This window comes from Anoplopoma fimbria, chromosome 10, assembly GCF_027596085.1.
Source record: "Anoplopoma fimbria isolate UVic2021 breed Golden Eagle Sablefish chromosome 10, Afim_UVic_2022, whole genome shotgun sequence".
NCBI lineage: Eukaryota > Metazoa > Chordata > Actinopteri > Perciformes > Anoplopomatidae > Anoplopoma > Anoplopoma fimbria.
In genome coordinates, this window is record NC_072458.1 from 9,013,128 (window position 1) to 9,032,672 (window position 19,545).

General features: G+C 42.4%; 1 protein-coding gene across 5 annotated transcripts in view; it reads left to right on the forward strand.

The window, feature by feature from the left end:
* rbms3 (RNA binding motif, single stranded interacting protein) overlaps positions 1–19,545 on the forward strand; it is a 272,652-nt gene that overhangs the window by 121,096 nt on the left and 132,011 nt on the right. For all 5 annotated transcript variants that reach the window (XM_054605449.1, XM_054605451.1, XM_054605450.1 and 2 more), the window contains one exon: positions 9,804–9,862. In XM_054605449.1, coding sequence (XP_054461424.1) covers positions 9,804–9,862 — 59 coding nt within the window. The remainder of the gene's footprint in view (positions 1–9,803; positions 9,863–19,545) is intronic.

Here is a 19,545-nt window from a genome sequence, read left to right on the forward strand (position 1 = left end):
CTGCAACCATAGTCTTGTCGTCAGTGAAAGGTTACCAGGCAACCAGTGTAAACTCCAGGAAGTCTTGGCTCTGGACCAAGATAAAGTCCAACACACAACCTCCCAATGAAACTTTGTCATGTCACTTTGGTTTTTGTGCTCCAATTTTGTCAACACTTCCATCCATATCCATATCTAATCTAAACCAGTCTAAAGTTGTTTATCTTCAACGGTGGTTGTTTTTCATGCTTGCAGACCAGTAGTGAGTTCCAGTAGATTCATCACAGTGTTTGTATTGGAAAATAAGTTTGACCCTTTGAGAACAAATCAGAGTTCTTTTTTGTTTGTGGCACTGCTGGCTTTATAACAGAGTTTCAGCATCGGCATGTTGTTTTGACCTATGTTCACACTTTTGTTGATGACTCACTACTGTGAAGACTGGAGTTGCCAGTTACAAATGTGTTGGCTTGGTTTCTTTTTCTTTCTCTTTACTATAACTAAAGATTCACCAAAATTGTTGTACTGTTATTTTTTAGATTTTTAGAAATCTTTCTTTTTAGCTTGTGTGTTAGCTTTCTTATTAGATCCAATACATTCTGTATTATGTGAGGAAGTGTGGTAAATTATTTCAATTCATCTTGGAATATATAATTCTGGCGAAATTAAGAGTTTTATATCTTCAATTGATAATGAAAAAACAACAAGTCATTGGTTATTAATGAGAAAGTACCACAGCAGGACATAAACAGAATACATTCAAAGTAATACAAATAGCCCACATTTAGCAGATTAATCCAGTTTCTTTTAAAGTGACATAGACTAAATTGAGGGAACACTTATCCCGATGGAGGCTATCTGAATTCTTTCATTGAAAATCCCTTAATGCGAAGATAAACTGTTTTAAATTTAACTCTCCAACAATGAATTCTGAACACATAATACAACTTTTAAATCACCTCCATTTCCTTTATAAATTGCCTGTCTGGGGCCCAGTGGCCGTGATGCTGCTTGCAGCTATAATCTATTCCTATTATGTAAGGAGGTGGGAAAGTTTGAATGGTTCTAATCAACTTGTCATCCATTTCACACTTGCCAGGTGAAATGAATGGTCATGAAAAGAAACCACATCAGCACTGAAATATGGAAAAATTGAAATCAGAATAGTTGATGACAACTAATGACCACAGAGGGAGACCACAGCCAACTTCAACAGACGGGTGCGATGATACACTGGCCAAAGCACTGCAGCCACTCAAATCTGTTTGAAATAAATGCACTTCAAGCTTCATGATCATGTTGTTTTAGTCTTAGTATACCAGATTGTAAATATGCTGTACAAATAGATTAGATGTTATGCAGTGTGACCTATGTGGTGTTTTTTTTTAACTCCACAAATGTAGCATTTGTTGAACTGGAGGAAATAGGAAAATAAATAAACCACTTCAGGTCGGATAACCTTTCTGTTCTAAGATGCTTCCCACATTCAGAGACGCTAAAGGTCTGAATGTAAGCATTTGGCAGTTTACCACAAACCCACCGACAAAACACGGGGGAACCCCAGCACCTAAAAAAAACAGGATGAAATTCTGCCAAGAAAAAGATAGAGCGTTAAATCCAGGAAAGGAATTATCCAATTTGTTGAGGCTTTTTGATTTATTGCTGCTCATGCTTGCCAACACAACGTTTTTGATATGTATACTGTTATGCTATTTTAGACCCGTTTATAGTTTTTAAGCAATGCTGACGTACGTAACGAGTACCACGTACAGGGATGTGCAATCGCTACTCAAACCATGCAGGGGCCTTAATCAGTAAAGATCACAAATGCATCCTAAACAAATTGACCTTCCAGATCTGTTTGGTGTTAGTGAGTGGGTAGAATACATAAGCAGGCGGCCCAATATTTAGTGGCAAGATATATACAAGTATTTGGTGGAGAAACCAAGAGTGTTCACGTTGCACCATGGAGAAATGATGACCATACGAGTCACTTCATGCTTACAACTATGTTATCTGTGGTCATGTACAAATCTTCAAATACCAGTTCAAAGACTCAGAGCTCTGACTTTCAAAATGGGCACTACAAACAAAAGCTTTTTTTTTTGTCTAGCCCATTGGTAATCAACTTGTTTAATAGCCATGCAGCCATAGACGCCCCTGGTGTTCATTGCATTTTTTGTTCCCTTTAAAATGGGCTGTTTACAAGCACACAGGGAGCATTCCTCTTCACAGGGTCCGCCAAGCTGCACCGCCATGTTCTACACTAGCCTAGAACCAACAAACCAAACACTGGCTCTAGCTGGAGCCTTTTGGCGTTGTTACTTTCCCTTAAAGCCACCATTGTGAAAGGAAGGAGTGAGCTGAAGGGTATTAAGTTGGTTGCAATCTGCATCCTAACCACTAGATGCCACTAAATCCTATTCACTGCGTCTTTATCAGCATCAAACATTCAAACAGAATTCCAAAAACCAGGAGCGCGCTAGGCTGAGAGTCGTTAACACGGTCACATGTTAAACTAAAAATGTGTTGCTCTGAAATGGTCATGAGCCTGTCTGAATACTGTAGAACTAAAGAGTTTAATTTAGACACAGTTATGCTTAACAATATTATGGAATACTTTTCCAGAAGTTTCGTGCTTTAGAGCGGGATCGACTTTGGACTCACTTTGCTGGGACGTGTCATAGTCTCCATTCAGTTCCGTGCGGGGACAAAGATAAAGGCCATTACCACCAACCTGTCAGCTCAGAGGCTCAGAGGTCATGAGAAGAATTCACTGATATCAAGTCAGAGCTGGTGGACTGAACAGCTGCTCTGCTCCCTGCCAGGTGTCCATCAGGACAGTTTTGCCCTCCTCTGTTTGGTCCTCCCACTGTGTCTCTCTGTCATCTTATTCATCTCTCTGCCTCTGTGTCTTTTGTCTCTTTCTGAATTTCTTCCTTTTTTTCCCCCTTTTCTTTGTACATTCTTATTTTATCCACCAGAGAAATGCTTCTCATTTTTAAATGCTTGGTATGCTGTGCTGCTTTTAATGCATTTTGACCTTCCCACAGAGGGCTTCAGTATTGAAATTTTAATAGTTGGAAGTAAACTCCATGAAAATATATGCAGTAATTTCATTAAGAGTTTAGAAAATCATTCTCTGGTGTTATTGTTGTATGTCTTTGCCCTCAGTTCAGCTCTAACAGTGCGAAACATGCCCCAGGAAGACTAGCTAGTTGCCATGGCACCAAACTAATGGGCCACCTTAATAAAATAAAATCCCAAAAACATTTAAAAACGTATATTTGAGGCTTAAGGTTAGCTGCAGCCATACGGATTTCCAATAGTCGCATAGCAACTGCAACAACATTTCACAAAAACATCTGTTTAATATTTCTATCATAAAGAAGCCTGGTGGACAGGGGGGCCTGACCTCTGTTTGAGCCACAGAGCTGTGCGAGCCGTGGGACACGTTAGCCGGGTTAAGACGGGGGACGAGCTTCAAGGGCAGCTGCCACACGCTGCCTTTAGAAAAGCAAGATAATAAATACTGATTCTCAGCGACGAGGCATGCACACGAATACTGTATGTATGTTTAGTTTGAATGCAAACTTTAAAATTCACAAAACATACTCTTTTACTTTTTTTTCATCTCACTAACTCAATTGGGTGTTTGTATGTGCTGTCTATCTTAGATTTTGCATCTTTATCTGTCATCCTCTTTCTGTTTTGCTCCTTCTTACATCCTGTTTCTCCTTTTTTTTTTATCTTTGATATAAAAGTATAAAGAAGTCATGTTTCTATTCCATCTTTTTCTCCTCTCCATCCTCTCTGTGACACCTGTCTCTTGCATGAGCATCAAAGACTCGACGAAATGATAAAACACATTCAATGAAATCGAAGGTTGTCTCGAGCGTTACCAGAATAGATGGAATTCTCAATATATGTGCAAATACTTTAACTGATGATTGGAGTAAACAAAATGTTTGTTCTACCTACTACTAACTGGAAATCAGTGATGACTTGGCTAGTCCTAGTCCAAATCCAAAAAACACAAAAACACAATCCATATTCTGTTATGTCATAGAGATGTTCAGTTTGATTTTTTTTTTCATACAGTTGGTGGCTTAAACAACAATACTTTACTGGAGCTCATCCTACAAACTTATTATCACCGTTTCGTCAGCTGGAATTGGTGTAAAGGTTGTCACCATCCAAACTAATTGCTAGAAATATCATATCTAAAGGCTGCTATGTGTTACAAAGGCACTAGTGTAACTATTACTCATGCAATGACACAATGTACTTCTTGCACCTTATGAAACCTCTCTGGGTAATATTTGCAGCACGGAGCAAATAGTAAATCTGGATGGTGGGTGTCTGCTGCACCTGCTCCTGCACGAGTAGCCCTCTTATTGCAGCACCCTCTACATTCTGCTAATTATTTAGCATAAAGGCCTACAGGAGGTGATGATTTGAGGTTATTGTTCTCCGCAGTGTGCTTTTTGCACCTGCCTCAACCCCCCTGCACAGGTGCTCCAGAGGTGCTGATCAGGCCCGAAGGAAAGTCTTTCTGCCTTTTATACAATTCAGTCTCACAGCTGAACACCTTAAAAAACCCTAACCCTCAAAGAGTGGTAACTCAAATGGTATAAATACTATATTCCGCAGGCACAGACGGACAGTCACATGCAGATACGGCACATTTTGCTCACGCACAGACACACAAGCGTTTACACAAAGACTTTTTTGGAGAGCACAGATGGTCTTAGATCGTAGTTCGGGGTTTCATCTACCAACTGTTCGAGGCTTTTCTGTGTAGTTTAACGACACACAAACCTTTTGGAGAGTGTGTCCAAAGGCTGAGAGCAAGGTGTCAACACAACTCTTGGGTGGTCCATCTATCCTCTCCAGCGCTTTGCTTTCCTGTGTACCAACATCACCACAGTGACGTGTTGTGGTTCTCTCTCTCTCTCTCTCGCTCGCTCTGCCCACATACAGCAAAGAGCCACTTCACTTTCCCAGCTCTGATGACGGAAATGAAATATGCCTGGATCGTTTCATCCAGCGCAAAAGAGTGAGAGAAAAGAGCCGGGATGTCACTCGCGCGCATGCAGCTGCCCTCTTTAAAAAAAACACGGCTGAGCTTTTTCGGCTCAGCTTCAGTTTTATCGCATCTCGGTGCCCAGACAGCTGTCAAACGAATGACATGTTTTACATCCACCGCAATTTGTACATTTTCATCGGCCTAAAATAGCTCATAAAGCCCCTATTTTTTTTTTCTTCTTTCTTTTTTTACAGGCAGTTTCATTTCTGGCGTCTTCTTTTCTCGGGGTTGATCCAATGTTGCATCAGAATGATTGCCATGGGATTCCTATTAGGAGGGAGGAGGAAGAGAGTGACAAAAGGAGAGAAATGAAGGATACAGAGCAGGAAAGGAGAAATGGAGAGGATGGTAAAGAGGCCTTCAGAGAAAGAGAGAGAGAGGATGAGATTTGTGAGGAGGAGGGAGGGCCGAGGGCCAGCGGAGTCAGAGATAAGAGGCTGCGAGAGTGATTGAAATAGGATTAGTGGAGACAGGCTCTGCATCCCCGGCCACAGCATCACAGTGTTAAACCTGTGCTTCACAGGGACTGCCTCTGTCACATCAAAGCCTCCCCAGGCCTGCTTGGCAGAGAGGCGAAGGAGCCACTAGCAGGGTCGTCCGCAGCCACACTCACACAAACACACACACACACACACACACACAAACACGCGCCACATACATGAACAGGCTGATCCTATTCTCCATCCGTCTCCAGTATGCCTCCATTATATGGGCAGGGAGCTGGCTCCTTCCACCTCGCCTTTTTCATCCCGCTGCAGTGTCTTTGCGGTGTGCATTTGGACCGCGGAAAGGATGCATTGATGAGCCATCTTTAACATTTAATGAGGCAAGCGGTGATGAGTTGGCATTGGAAAGCTACTGTCTCTCTGCTTCCCCCGGAGTCCAAACAAAGTTTTTAATGAGAACTTTCCCCCAATTTGGTGCCAAAAGCACTGAGCTTTTTAACCGCTTCCCAGACTGAAAGCATACAACATTTTTTCTCTTAGGTTCTGAAGCAGGGGGACACCTGTGTGCCATTAGACCATTACGCTTACAGGGACGAACATACTAGCTAGATCAGTGGCTGTCATGTAGAGCTGGGAAATAAATCAATTTTGATCAATATCAATATTGTGATAGAATCCAAGCTTTAGTTATCACATTGACATATACATTAAAATTGTCTCCTCCAGGCGTTTAAGATTATGGATCTGACAAGAAGCGATACTTCGGCACCGAGGTGATATCAGAATTCTGAAAAGGCAATGGTACTCGTCTTTTTACTGCATCTTTCTTTGTGTCGCAGTTACGATAGGTATCTGGGAAAAGGCTCAGGACTATCGGTGTCGCTGTCGTTCTTGGTAATGCTACATTGTAAAAAACAAATCTGTGTTGCAATCAGCAGGAGGAGAGCTAGTTAACGTTAGCTGCTAGCAGCCGTAGGGCAGCACCCTACCAGTATAGCTTGGCTAAGTAAGGGAACTAACAGCTAACGTACGGAGGTTGCATTGAGTTAAATTACTGCGTTCATGTACTATTCAGTAAAAAAAATGAGTATTAGGGCAAGGTGAACTATAATGTGATCATGGTGTGTTCAAATTTTATCTTGTAAAATTTATATTTTGCTTGAAATTTGAGGAGGGTCATCTTGGATTCAGAGTAAATAAACAAAAAAAGGTTATAAAGGATTGTATGTTGAAGTACATGGGATTTATTGTTTTGTTTTTTCTTTTGTTCTTAAATTTGTCATCGAGAATTATAGAAGTTCACTGGTGTATTGACGACTAGACTTCTGGTATCATGACATCCCTGTTAATATGACTGCTTTATGATTTAGTGATTTACTTGTATGATCCTATTTGATTGATTGGCTCAGTTAAAAATGAAGTGGTTTTCATCTTCACTATTACTTCACATTTTAAAATGTGTGTCCTGATAGTTGAGGTATTATTTTTTCAACATCACAATTTTTGAGATTGTCAGTATAGCCCAGTGTTAAATCAGTTTGGTTATTGTATCAAAGAATAGTTCCCTAATATGAAATAAATGTTGATACATAGCTTTATTGTTCTATAAAATGATTTACACCATTGTTGAAGATTATACTCAAATCCCCAAATCATACTCCTCGTTTCTCTCTAGTTTGTTCCCTCAATAAACTCTGAAATACTGCAGTTGATAACCCAGCTCTGCATGCTCTCTAATCACACAGCACGCACCGTTCCATGTTCGTCTTGTGTACTTATGCTTGAGAGCGTCTCCATGTGATCAAATGTCCCGCGTTAGTCCTGTTCTGTTGGGGTAGATTATGGATCCCTATAGCTAAAATGGCCTGTTTATCTGCTGAAGAAAGACAATTCACTGATTGGTGAGTGCTCTCTCTCTCTGTGTGTGCATATTTGTATGTGTCTGTGTACGTGTGTACTCACGCAGTACATGAATTTGTGTGTGTGTGTGTGTGTGTGTGTGTGTGTGTGTGTGTGTGTGTGTGTGTGTGTGTGTGTGTGTGTGTGTGTGTGTGTGCGTGTGAGCTGGTAGTTTTCCTCTCAGAGCTCATCAGTTCATTTCCACCACCCACCCCACCGCAGCATGCAGTAAATAGAGTCTCCGCCACTCGTTGAGAAATGGCACAATTATCCCCTGCTGGTGAAATATGGGCCAGGATGCACCACTGCTTCTTCCCTACAGAATGTGTGTGTGTGTGTGTGTACACAGCAAACACCTTTCCCATTCTGCTCACTCATTGTGATGTGTGTTCGCCACACAGGGAATTGTTCTCACTTATGTATTTATACACAAACATGTATGCATCACATACGCAAGTGTCATTGTACAAGCGAGGTAGCTCTCACACGCACGCTGACACACACACACACACACACACACACACACACACACACTAACACACACTAACACACGTGCAGTATATGCACACATGCTGATTGGCACACACACACACACATGCTGTACTGACGGTGCTACAATGCTTCTCCCCTTGCACACAATGCAGAATGTTGCCGTTTTAGCTGAGACAAGCAGATAGAATAACTCACTGTCAGTCAGTCAGTAAGGTCAATCTTTCAATTCCCTAAAAAAAACAAAAAACAAAAACACATACAACCCACTGTGCATGCAGAACTGTGGAGAAATGGAACGTTATACCTCACAGTTTTGAAGGATAGACAGCAGTGACATAAAGACAACAGTCAACACTTGTGAACCATTTCATCTTTTGTGTTGGAATTCAGACAAATATTACATCTTCATATCAGAGAAATAATTCAAAAATCTTGTTGGTCACTTTATTTACAAACCTTCATCAGGCAAACATTATATACGCATCAATACCAAATACATGAAACATAGCCCGGGAAAAAGTAAATCAACCAATCAGAGGGCACCAGTAGCACCTCCCACCATTCATACAAATTAAGGTTATTGAGCTCTTCCAGATGTAAAAATATATCAAAAAATCTAAATGAATAAATGTAGATACACATCATCCGAAAGAATACTTGAGAAGGCTGAATCAGTAATGTCATACAATGATAAGTTTAAATGTCAAAGGATGGATCGATTGTGTAGTGATCATACAATAGAACATTTAAGGGGACACACTACAGTTCTTTTTTTTGCACTGGTCAATTTTTGAAAACTTGACTTTGTCTATTTGCATCTGCAGTCTTCTCCTAATTCCCCCCAAAATTTGCATTTGTGTATTTAAACATTAAATGGAAGAAAACTTGTAGTACGAAAAATATTTAACTTAAATAATCAATTGGGGAGGTTCCATGGTAATAGTAAACTTTTCCACCCTCTCCAATTATAATGTCTTCAAAATGTATGGAAATTTACAATACATATCTTTTAAAGGCTGTTATTTTTTTCTCTCTCTGATCCAGAATTCTCCACTTCAGTGGCAATAAAATACAATTCCATTCCTATCTTTATCTTGAAGGTTTTCACGGGGGGGTGTTCATATATCATTTATAGCATGATTTATATAGCATTTTATTCCTGAAAACATTGCAAAAATAGATTTTTATGGCCGTTTTTTGATTTATGGTGTAATACAAAGAGATATCTTAAATTCCATATGTATGAACTTTTGACTCGATTATATCAACAAAATGATTATATCAACAACATTTTCAACCTGGCTTTATCCAAGGTTCAGATTTATACTAAATGCTTGCTGTTTGGTTTATTAATAGAAATTGCCGTAATGGATAATGTGTTCACTTTTTTAAGTGCTAACTGAAGATGTTGGGTTGTCAGAAGTATCTACACACTGTTTCAAACCAGATTAGTATGCAATAGAATAAATTTGTATTATTTTAAACCTCACTGCTGGGAAACTGGGCTTTTTGTTCACAGTTTCAGTTTTCAGGTGTGAAAGGAATAAATCATAATTGAATATGTTGTACTGTACACTAACGACTTAGCTTTTAAGAGAGTTTGCTGCACTTGTGTGCTTTTAGACCTTTTGTAAATGTTCAGTGACTCTCTCAAATGTCAGAGGGCTGCACATTCATTTGAAGTCAGCCATAAACATAATGTTATTAACCTCAAGTGATTTCTCTTTCCAATGGCTTTTGACATTTGTGCGACTTGCAAATTGCTAGTTGCAACTAAATGGCACAGCGTTGGAAAATAAGACATCTTCTTTTACCAGGGGACGGCACTCTTAGTGAACTGCCCTGCCAGTCAGAGGGGTGTAGGTCAAAAACACTCAATTTCATTTCTCTTCCCTTTACAGGTATGGAAAAATAGTGTCAACCAAGGCCATCCTGGATAAAAACACCAACCAGTGCAAAGGTAAGTCATTACTTTGTCTGTCTTGTACACACACACCTTGTTTTAGTGCACCAGCCATCACTCTTAAGACCATGTCCTGTCACGGCGAACAGCGATCCGAGCCGTAAATTTAGACATCATCCGAGGAAGCCTGGCACCGTAAATCAGTGATTTAGCGAGGAGCTGGCTCAACGCTGCAGGAAGGCTTCTGGTAAAGAAGCCGCTCTCCGATGTCCCCTCCCTGTCTCCTCTTCCATTTCCTGTTTTGCTATACGGAAGACAATCTTTTGTGTGTTTTTTGGAAATAGTCCATTAGGGTCTGCACAGTAAATGGTGCGCACATGAAGCAATGACATTAGCGGCTCATTTTGAACTTGTTTCTGGAACACACACACACACACTGCACACATTTACATGCTTGAACATCCGCGCATACTCGATCAATTAGAGGCCTAACAAGGTAGCTGGGGTTTCATTAACTGTTTACAATTGTTGTCACACTCACCTTCTCGGGGTCTTGGCTCCGTCTTCACTTCAGCCACCTGCCTCGCATGGCCGTAAATACATTTTACACGCTTTTTCTTTTTGTGTGCAATCAGTCGGTAATGATGGAGACCAGCTTAGTCTCCAGCGAAGAAAGAGGGAGAGAGAGGGAGAGAACGAAGCGATAGATAGATGAGGGAGAAAAAAAAAGATTAGTGTGCTACTTGCCCCGAGGTGTCTGGCAGCACTGTTTAAGAGCTATTGAAGTTCCATCAATACTTTTAATTGCTTTTTGTGGTTTCCCGGCTCTGAAGTGTGGCCTTTCAAGGTGAAGCCGCCTTCTTAACCTTGCTCCACACCTGGGTTTATCCTGCCAGGCATGCTCTGGGTCAAAATGTTGAGGAAAATAACCTTTTCCTGTTAGAGGATAGAGAGAAAAACATGTTAGTATAAAGGATGTATCTGTAGGTCGCAGGACACAGCAACGGATGGTGTAAAGAGGAGTTGAGGGAGGTGAAGCTGGGAAAAGAGGAAAAACATGTAGAGGAAGGTTAGACTCACAAGTCTGTCTCTAAATGCTTCACTCAACTGTGAGAATGAAGACAATCCCACTGGTTTTGTTGCTAAAACGGGGTTCGAGTCGTGTGCTCGTTTAGTCTGTCGTAGCAGAAACACATCCGCAGAACTGCTCCGCTAACATGCTAATCTCTGAGCTCTCCTCCAGCCAGTAAACGTCTCCAAAATGTTACTTGTGGTCGCTGGGTCCTCCAGAATCTCAGTCTCCCAACCCTTGAATCAAGTCTTAGACAGCTTCAACTAAAAGTGTGTTATCCCAAAGTGGCATCCCTGTGCGTCCCCACCCATGTAGATTAACGGTTGAATGTGTTGAATCCAGCAAAGGCGAAGGTTTTCATATAAAAATCCCCAGATGTTTGCTAGGCGGAGGTCTCAGATTGTCTGGTATTGCGAGACTAAGGTGAGGTAAACCTCTTCCAATTTCTGTATTGGAAGAGACGTATTTTATTACTGGAAAGCATAGTCCTGCTCTGCATTCAGTGAGAGGGCAAGAGTGTGAGGAGGAGGACCGAGTAGCCTTGAAGAGAAAAATACAGTTCTATAGTGTTTGACAGAAAAGTTCAGGAGAAGTGAAACAGCACAAAAACATCATTTCTGACGCCGCAGCTCTACATCTCGCTATCTCCTGAGAGGTCAGCAGGTATCAGAGCAATTACGAGCCACGCAGGTTCACTGAAGCCTGGTGGGCCGGCGTGTGTCTGCGCTCCGTTAACAAAGCGATATCGACACATCGCCCTAATGTAGTCACGCATTGTTTCCAGTCATTTGATCCCCGCGACCCCGACACTTGTTTAAATGTCAGGGCGGGGGCTTATCACTGCTGTGCCGCCGTCAGACAGCGAGCATCCCTTCTTCCTCCGGTCTCTTCTTCTGCTCCACCTCCTCTCCTCCCCCTTCTGTTATTTGTGTTTAGTTCAGCTCAGTGAGCGCGCTGCCATAAACAACGTGAGAGAAATGGGATAGAGAAGAGGTCAGGACCAGTCATCTCCGCCAGAGAGAGAGAGATCGACAATCAGCCCATCGGCAAAAAAAAAGAGGGGATCATATCTCCTCCTCGCTAACTTCTCTTCTCTGCTCGGATATCTTTCCTCCCCTACGTTTTATTGATTCAAAAAGTTTTGGTTTAGTTTGACTTTATATATCGTGAAACACACAATTCTCAAACATATTACCACATTTGAATAGTATGGTGAAATCAAATTGGTACAATTTATCATTACTGGCAGGATGTACTGTATGTATTGCACGCTGTGGTATGTGTGTTCATACTGACTGGCTTAACGATTTGATTCCATTACGATTCACTTTAGGCATTTCAATGTATCAAATCCTACATTTTGTACATCACTCCACATGCATACTTTATCACCTCATAATACAAGCAATCATTAATCCGATCTCCCTTATTATTCAGAAAAGCCTTCCAAAATTCAGAATACAGCAGTCGAGAGTATAAAAATATTTGTGTGACCCAGCACATATATCTTACGAAAACAAAACCTAAATCCTTCTGCAGTGCGTTGGATGTGTGCTATAATTTACAAAAATAAGGTTTTACCATAGCAGCTCTATGACAGGGAACTGAATTCTTCTGGCATTACACACTGCATGAATTAGCCTAGCAGCTAGCAGACTTTTTAAATCATCTCCCTACAGAACCTATGTGAAACAAAGAGATTAGAGGAGAGGAGAGAAACTGGGGGAATAGTGAATGACAGAAACACGCAGTAAAGACTCACACTGAACTAAAATTAAACCAAACTCCTGTTTAAGTTCAGTTTCTGCATCACATCGTAATGGATCTTAGAGTCTAAAATACCACACCCCTAATGAGCAATGCATGAAGAAATCATTGATATAAACTAAAGAGTTGGTGAACAGGTTTTAAAACAAGTTAGATGCCAACAACTCAAATAATTATATAGCTACTGTAGGGATTGGTATGTGTTCACTCATGTGCCCCTACATGCACTCTGTGCCCTTAGACCTCTTGCCATTACATTACATTACATTACAGTCATTTAGCAGACGCTTTTATCCAAAGCGACTTACAGTCAGTAGTATATTACATATCATTCACCCATTCACACACTGATGACAGGCTACCATGCAAGGTGCCACCATCAGACTCTAACTAACATTCATGCAACATCCAGTCCACACCGATGGCAAGCCTTCGGGAGCAACTTGGGGTTAAGTGTCTTGCCCAAGGACACATCGACTGCCGAAGTATCGAACCACCGACCCTCTGATTGGAGAACTACCTTGCTCTCCACTACGCCACAGCCGCCCCATTCTGTTGCTAGGGCAACAGCTTTGGTCCAAGTTAACTTCCTGGCAGCTACTGCATCAACTAACATTACAACAGAAAATACAAATGTTTATGCTGTAAAGTTTGAAAAGGTCCTCATACTTTGTATAAAATAGTTTCACTACACTTTAGCACGTAAATGTTAACTGTAAATTGCCGCCTTTCTATAGCAGACGTGTTTTAGTTGTCCGGTCGATAAAACACCTATAAAAAGATGAGATTGAATGTGAGAGAGATGATGGGAAGGTGGATGGCTGATGATATGTGAGATGGAATAGTGAGCGTGGGAGTGTTGAAACGCCGACAGTGATGACACTCTCTGTACTTACAGGTCAGGTGTTAGGGAAATGCGTGTTTCAGTGTACACGCAAACATTAGCCAACACAGGTGTGGCGCACAAGCACGAACATGAACAGACACACACTGTCTCCCCCCCCCACTATACATCCATCTATACGTTTGCCCCTCGGTGGACGAGTGTTGAAGTACCACATCACAAAAAAAAAAAAAAAAAAAAACGACATACAAAGACCATGTAATACACCTCTCCCACACACTCGAACACAAAGGGCACCCTCGCACAAAGACTGATCGTACCCCCGCACGCAACCCCCCACCCCCACCCATCCATCTGCCCGAGGTGTGTTGGGCTCCTGCTGCAGCAGTGGCCATGCAACAGATCTATCAATCCTCTTCCTCACATCACAGCGTGTGTGCCTGGCTGTCTGCCTTTTTCTGGCTGCTCTCCTCCACCACCGCACCACGCAGGCCTTTTCAATAAGCCTCTCTATCTTCCCAGCGCTGACTCACTCTCTCGCTCTCTTACTCGCCTTACTCTATGACACACACACACACACACAGACACACACACACATTTGTTCTCTTGCAAAGGCTCAAAACAGTCACGCCATGCACAAACCGTGCATGCTGATAAATACACACACACACACACACACACACACACACATGCTTTGGATGTAACCCAGCTCAGAGAAGAAATGCTAACAGGAAGTTGTGAGAGGGGCCTTAGGGCTGTGGGTAAGAGGAGGCATTCAGCTCTTCATCTCTCTCTGCTTTGCTCTCATGCTCCTCCGCACTCTCACACGGCTCCTCCTTCCCTTTATTTGTCTCCACTTTTCTCCTTCGATCTCACACACTGTCTGTCTATATTATCCCTCCCTGCACTTTTTCACAGTTACTGTAGAAACGAGATTTGGGGGGTTTGCAGCACAGACGGAGTAAAGGGGGGATTGAGAATGGCAGAGGGAGAGTGAAAAAAGGGATGGATTGCGGGGGGAACCCGAAAACCGCTCGTTTGCTGTTCCATGCCCACAAGGGCCTCTTAAAAAGGCAGCGGCTGTGTTTGAAATAAAACAGGGGCTGACCGAATGGAGACATTTTATTTTTTCCTGCCAGAGCCCGGAGGCAGAGGAAATGACCTCAGCCCTTTTTTAAAGGACCCCCCCCCCCCACCACCACCACCACCACCGGGAGATAAGGCTGCGTCGAGATTCACCGGCCTGACTGGCGCTCTGCCGCGACGGACCGCCACACTGCCTGTTGGGAGATGGATGAGATGAGGAGATAGTCACTACTGGCTGTGTGTTCGTCAGTTTGTTGTTGTTCATTTCTTCGCCCAGTAACTCCCAATCCATTTTGTATGAGGATGTTAAAAACCCACAAGGGCATTACATAAACTTTGCATCTTGAAAGAATCACTGTCGCCTTTACTCTATTATGTGGGCGACTTGATGTAAAACAGGCAAACTCCCTATTCGGTCTCAGTGAGTATCCAAACAATTGATCGTATACATTAAAGCGGAATATATGTTTGGTTTAATAACCATCTGAAAAGAAAATGTAGTTATAATGAATTTACAGCAGAATGTCTCTCAACTGTTCCTGAAAACTCTTTGCCTTTTGATTACTGAATCACTGTTGGCTGAGTGCAATTTAAAAGCCTGTCAGAAGCTTGACCATTACAATCTGAAGCATCCAATGGCCGTACCACAGCATCAGCCTAATGGAGAAACATAGGCAATGTTACATTCTATAAAAACAGATTTATTGCTGCATCAGTGCCTGAGTGGAGTATTGCATGACTGCGAGCATAAGGGCTATTGATGAATGAGGCGACGCTCTCCAAAAGGGCCTGTTTTTCATTGTCATGTCCATGTGTATCTGTGTGTTTGGGTTGGGGTTGCGAAGAGGGGGGGGGGGGGAGTGCTTTTTGCATCCGTTATTGGTTTCTCATTAGAGGGCTGAGATATAAACATTTGTCTATGTTGTACACGGTGCCGGCGCAATTAAGGATTCTCTTTGCCGCCCCCTCTGCCCTTTGAAAGTGAATTATGTGCAGATGAGAATCTCGACTGAAATGTGGCCAACAGCGGACCTTTTTCTTTCCAAATGCCTCAGTTCCCTAAAAGCCCATTCCAGAAAAGAGGCGAGATCGGCTGGAGGAGCGGGGGGGGGGAGCGTGCGTCGTTTCCTGCTTCGCATTGCGTATTAATGACTCTAATTAGCAATAGCTGAGGGATAATCACATTGATTTGGACAGATTCAGCATGCAGAGCCTCACTGGATAACACCCGCAGCCTTTGTTAGCATCACATGCACACACAAACGCACACACATAAATATCCCTTTCCTCCCCTATCCCCCCTCAGTCTCCATTCCAGTAATTTCCAAGTTGGCCGACCACCAAGTAGGCATCTGATTGGCCAAGTTTTTTTTGTAAATAGAAGCGGCCCGGGCCATCAGCGCTGCATTCCTTGAGCTCTGACCTTTTGCACCTTCTCCCCCTTCCACTTCCTGTGCTGTTTTTGGATGCAGCGCAATTGTCGGCCGTACATGTGTGCATATTTATAACGACTGCGTGTGTCTCTGGTTGAGGTCGCGGTGAGGTGAAAACCCATGGGCCGCAGAATCACGAATCAAAAGAGACCAAGGTTTCCCAAGAACATTTTTTTTCAAATTGGAGGAATTTGTTCATTCATTGGATCCAAACAGAGACCGAAAATTCTGTAATTAACGTGGGATTATCTGTTGCAGATGTCACCACCGAGGCTTTTTCCTCTTTAGTCATTGGCTCCCTTCTTTGTCTTGTTTGTTGACAAAATGCCTCAGAGGGCACTGGTGGAAGGTGAGGGGGCGGACCTCCAGTCATCTCTTATCCTGGACCTAACCCGTGGATGGCGGGAGGGAACCCTCAGTGAGAGATTCGGCCGTCCACTGACCTGCCAAGGCCCCTGGCCCCCCGTGCACATCCCCCTGACTAATGATCACACCCTTGATTGGTTAAGGAAGGCATTAATCATAACTGCAATGAAGAGGAAGGCCAGCTGGGGGCGGCCGGGCCGTTCCTCCTGAATGACTAGCAGATGCAAGAGAAAAGGAATGCGCCGCATAGAGGAACGGGACACTTTGTCTCTGTCCAGATTTCTAATGTTGGTCTCTACCTGGAGGATTTGCTCCACGCTACGAGGGGCGCTTGATTTTCATCGATCTGGCTTTGTTCAAATATTTACCCGGTCCCCTCGTCTCGCTGGTGGCGCTTTTAGGTACCTGACGTGATTACATTGCATATTACCTGCCGCTCAAAAAGGGGGGTAAAACTGGTGGCTCACAAGATGGCACCCAGCACCAATACTAACGGTACAAATCCCCTGGGATGATGGGAGTGCAGTTATTTTAAGACACTCTATAGGTGGAGCGAAAGAGAAGTGTGAAAGAAGGACTGCACCTGCATTTTTGTCAAAATGTGCTTATACCGCTTGGGGCATTTCCACATCAACAGGTACCATAATGAGCAGCTATGCAGGGTTGTTTGACATTCTAACCTGAGAGTGTGTGTGTGTGTGTGTGTGTGTTTGTCTGTGTGTGTGTGTGTGTGTGTGTGTGTGTGTGTGTGTGTGTGTGTGTGTGTGTGTGTGTGTGTGTGTGTGTGTGTGTGTGTGTGTGTGTGTGTGTGCATGTGTTCTTTGGTGGTTCTGCATTCTGTATAGCCACTTAGTTGTTTTTTTTTGCCACGGGTCTCGTTTTAACAACCTCTTGACAAGTAATTAACACCCTTTTGGTCTCAAACCTCTCATGAGTGCTCTTCACATGTTGCACCAAACACGTCGGCGCTTGCCATTAAGCTAGCATGCTGATGGAGCTGAGCAGAGATGTTATCTGTATAAAGAGCATATCTGCACAGTTCAGGAGACATCTTTTTCTGCTACTTTACATCAGTGGATGTCAGCAATGAGGAGACATTCTTTCAACGTGTGAATACTTCATTTTTTGAATGCCTCTTCAGGTCTGTGAAGATAATCTTGTATTCCTGGAAGCTAGGTAGCTTCTGATACCATTTGTCTTGATGCCATGTTTTAGCACAGCATCGTGGATTTTAACATAACTGTAGACCTCATATAAAACACACATATTTTAAATGGTGTCTCGACTGTCACACTGAATTTATAGCTGGGAGTGTTGTAGAAGCCATATGGTGCCATGCTATAGCCGAGTGTGAACGGATAGGAATTAATTAAGGAACAAAGAGCGAGGGTAAAAAAGGAAGAATAATTATGACGAGATAAATGAATAAGAAAGAAAGGCTGAGATGTGAACCCAGATGTTGAAATACTTTAAAATTCCACCTTTAGAAAATGTTAATCTAACATATGATTTCACATTTCATCCCTGATTCAGTGTAACCATAGTTACTTCATGGTGACACTTACTGCTGGGTGATTTGCCGCTAAATATGATATTAGTTTCTAAAGAAAAGCAACATTAAGTTTTTGTCACAGTGATGAAAGAAAGTCAATATATATTTTAAACTCAACACTTCCTATTCCATTTTTCTAAATGAAAGCCATCTAGCGTCTCTATGACGACAGAATCCCTTCATTTGCCGACACAAGGCGTCAGGGTCACGGGAATGTTAAACAGTTTCATCCCTTACCTCCATCCAATCTTTCTCGAGTCTGCAGGTGCATCGCTGCTGTACCGAGCTCATCTGAACCATTTACACAGATATTGGATGAGTAATTTGTTTTTTTCAAACCTCCTGTTCAGTTTGTCTTCAGCACAATGAGCTGCCAGTGGCCCCTTTGGCCATGAGCCCTGGCTCTTTGCCCTCTGCACATCCCGACTGCAGCTCTCTGACAAGGACACTCCTACACCTGCAGAGAAGATGACAAGAAATACAATACAGCCAATGGGATGGCTGCTTCAGCCCAAGACGAATGCTTTAGCTATAAATCCATGCTGCAGGGTTGATAAGTTAATTGCCTGTAGCGCTATCTCCTCGCCTGTGTCTAATATGGAGGAGGCCTCTGTGAGTCATTTTACTACAAATAGTGTTGTCTCGAAGGGCAAGGAAGGCAGGATGGTGACACTGGACCAGTAAACAAGGATCTTAATTTTGAGTCCGTCCTAGAGTTTCAGTCCGTGGGTGCATGAGAGGGATTTCATGTGTTTGTGCTTGCATGTTATTGCTGATCCTCCTGATGTGACTTTAGGTTCATGTTTTGCACAAACGCTTCAGGATTGGAGAGGTTGCAGATGGAAATCTTTTTTTTATTCCATAGGATGTCACATGTATATGAGGTTTTAGTATTAATGGTATTATTTAGGGTTGCACAATTGATCGTTACATTGCCTAAAGCAATTTGAAATTGCTGGATGTGCAAAATTTGTTAAAGGTGAAACGTGTTTCAAAATACCATTTTAAATGAAATATTGTGGTGCTGCAGAGATGCCCTGGCCTACACAAAATATTCTGCAGACATAAGGCTTTGATACAAAAGCCTGCAACAATCACAACCTAATAGTATTAATATGTTTTTCAATGACAAATGAGAATAATGATCAAGCGATATCCGTCAGAATATTACATATATTTTCAAAATCGTTCAGACTTGGAATTACTGAGTGTTACCTTCTGACTTCTGTGGTGTTAATGCTGTGACGGCTGCGATGTGGTAAGTCTCTTGCCTAAAGCTACAATTTGAATACGCAAAGTAAAAAGAAATATATATATATATATATATATATATATATATATATGTGTGTGTGCGGTTTGCAGATGTTTCTCATTGGGAGAACCTTCAACTGAAAGATAGATTTATGGTCTTCCCCTGTTTACTCACTTACCCTCACATACACACAGCCACATACATATTCAAACACACACACACACACACACACACACACACACACACACACACACACACACACACACACACACACACACACACACACACACACACACACACACACACACACACCAGTGCAGGGTTTAGTGGAGGGTAGCCACAAAATGTATCATCAGTCAGCCACTGGT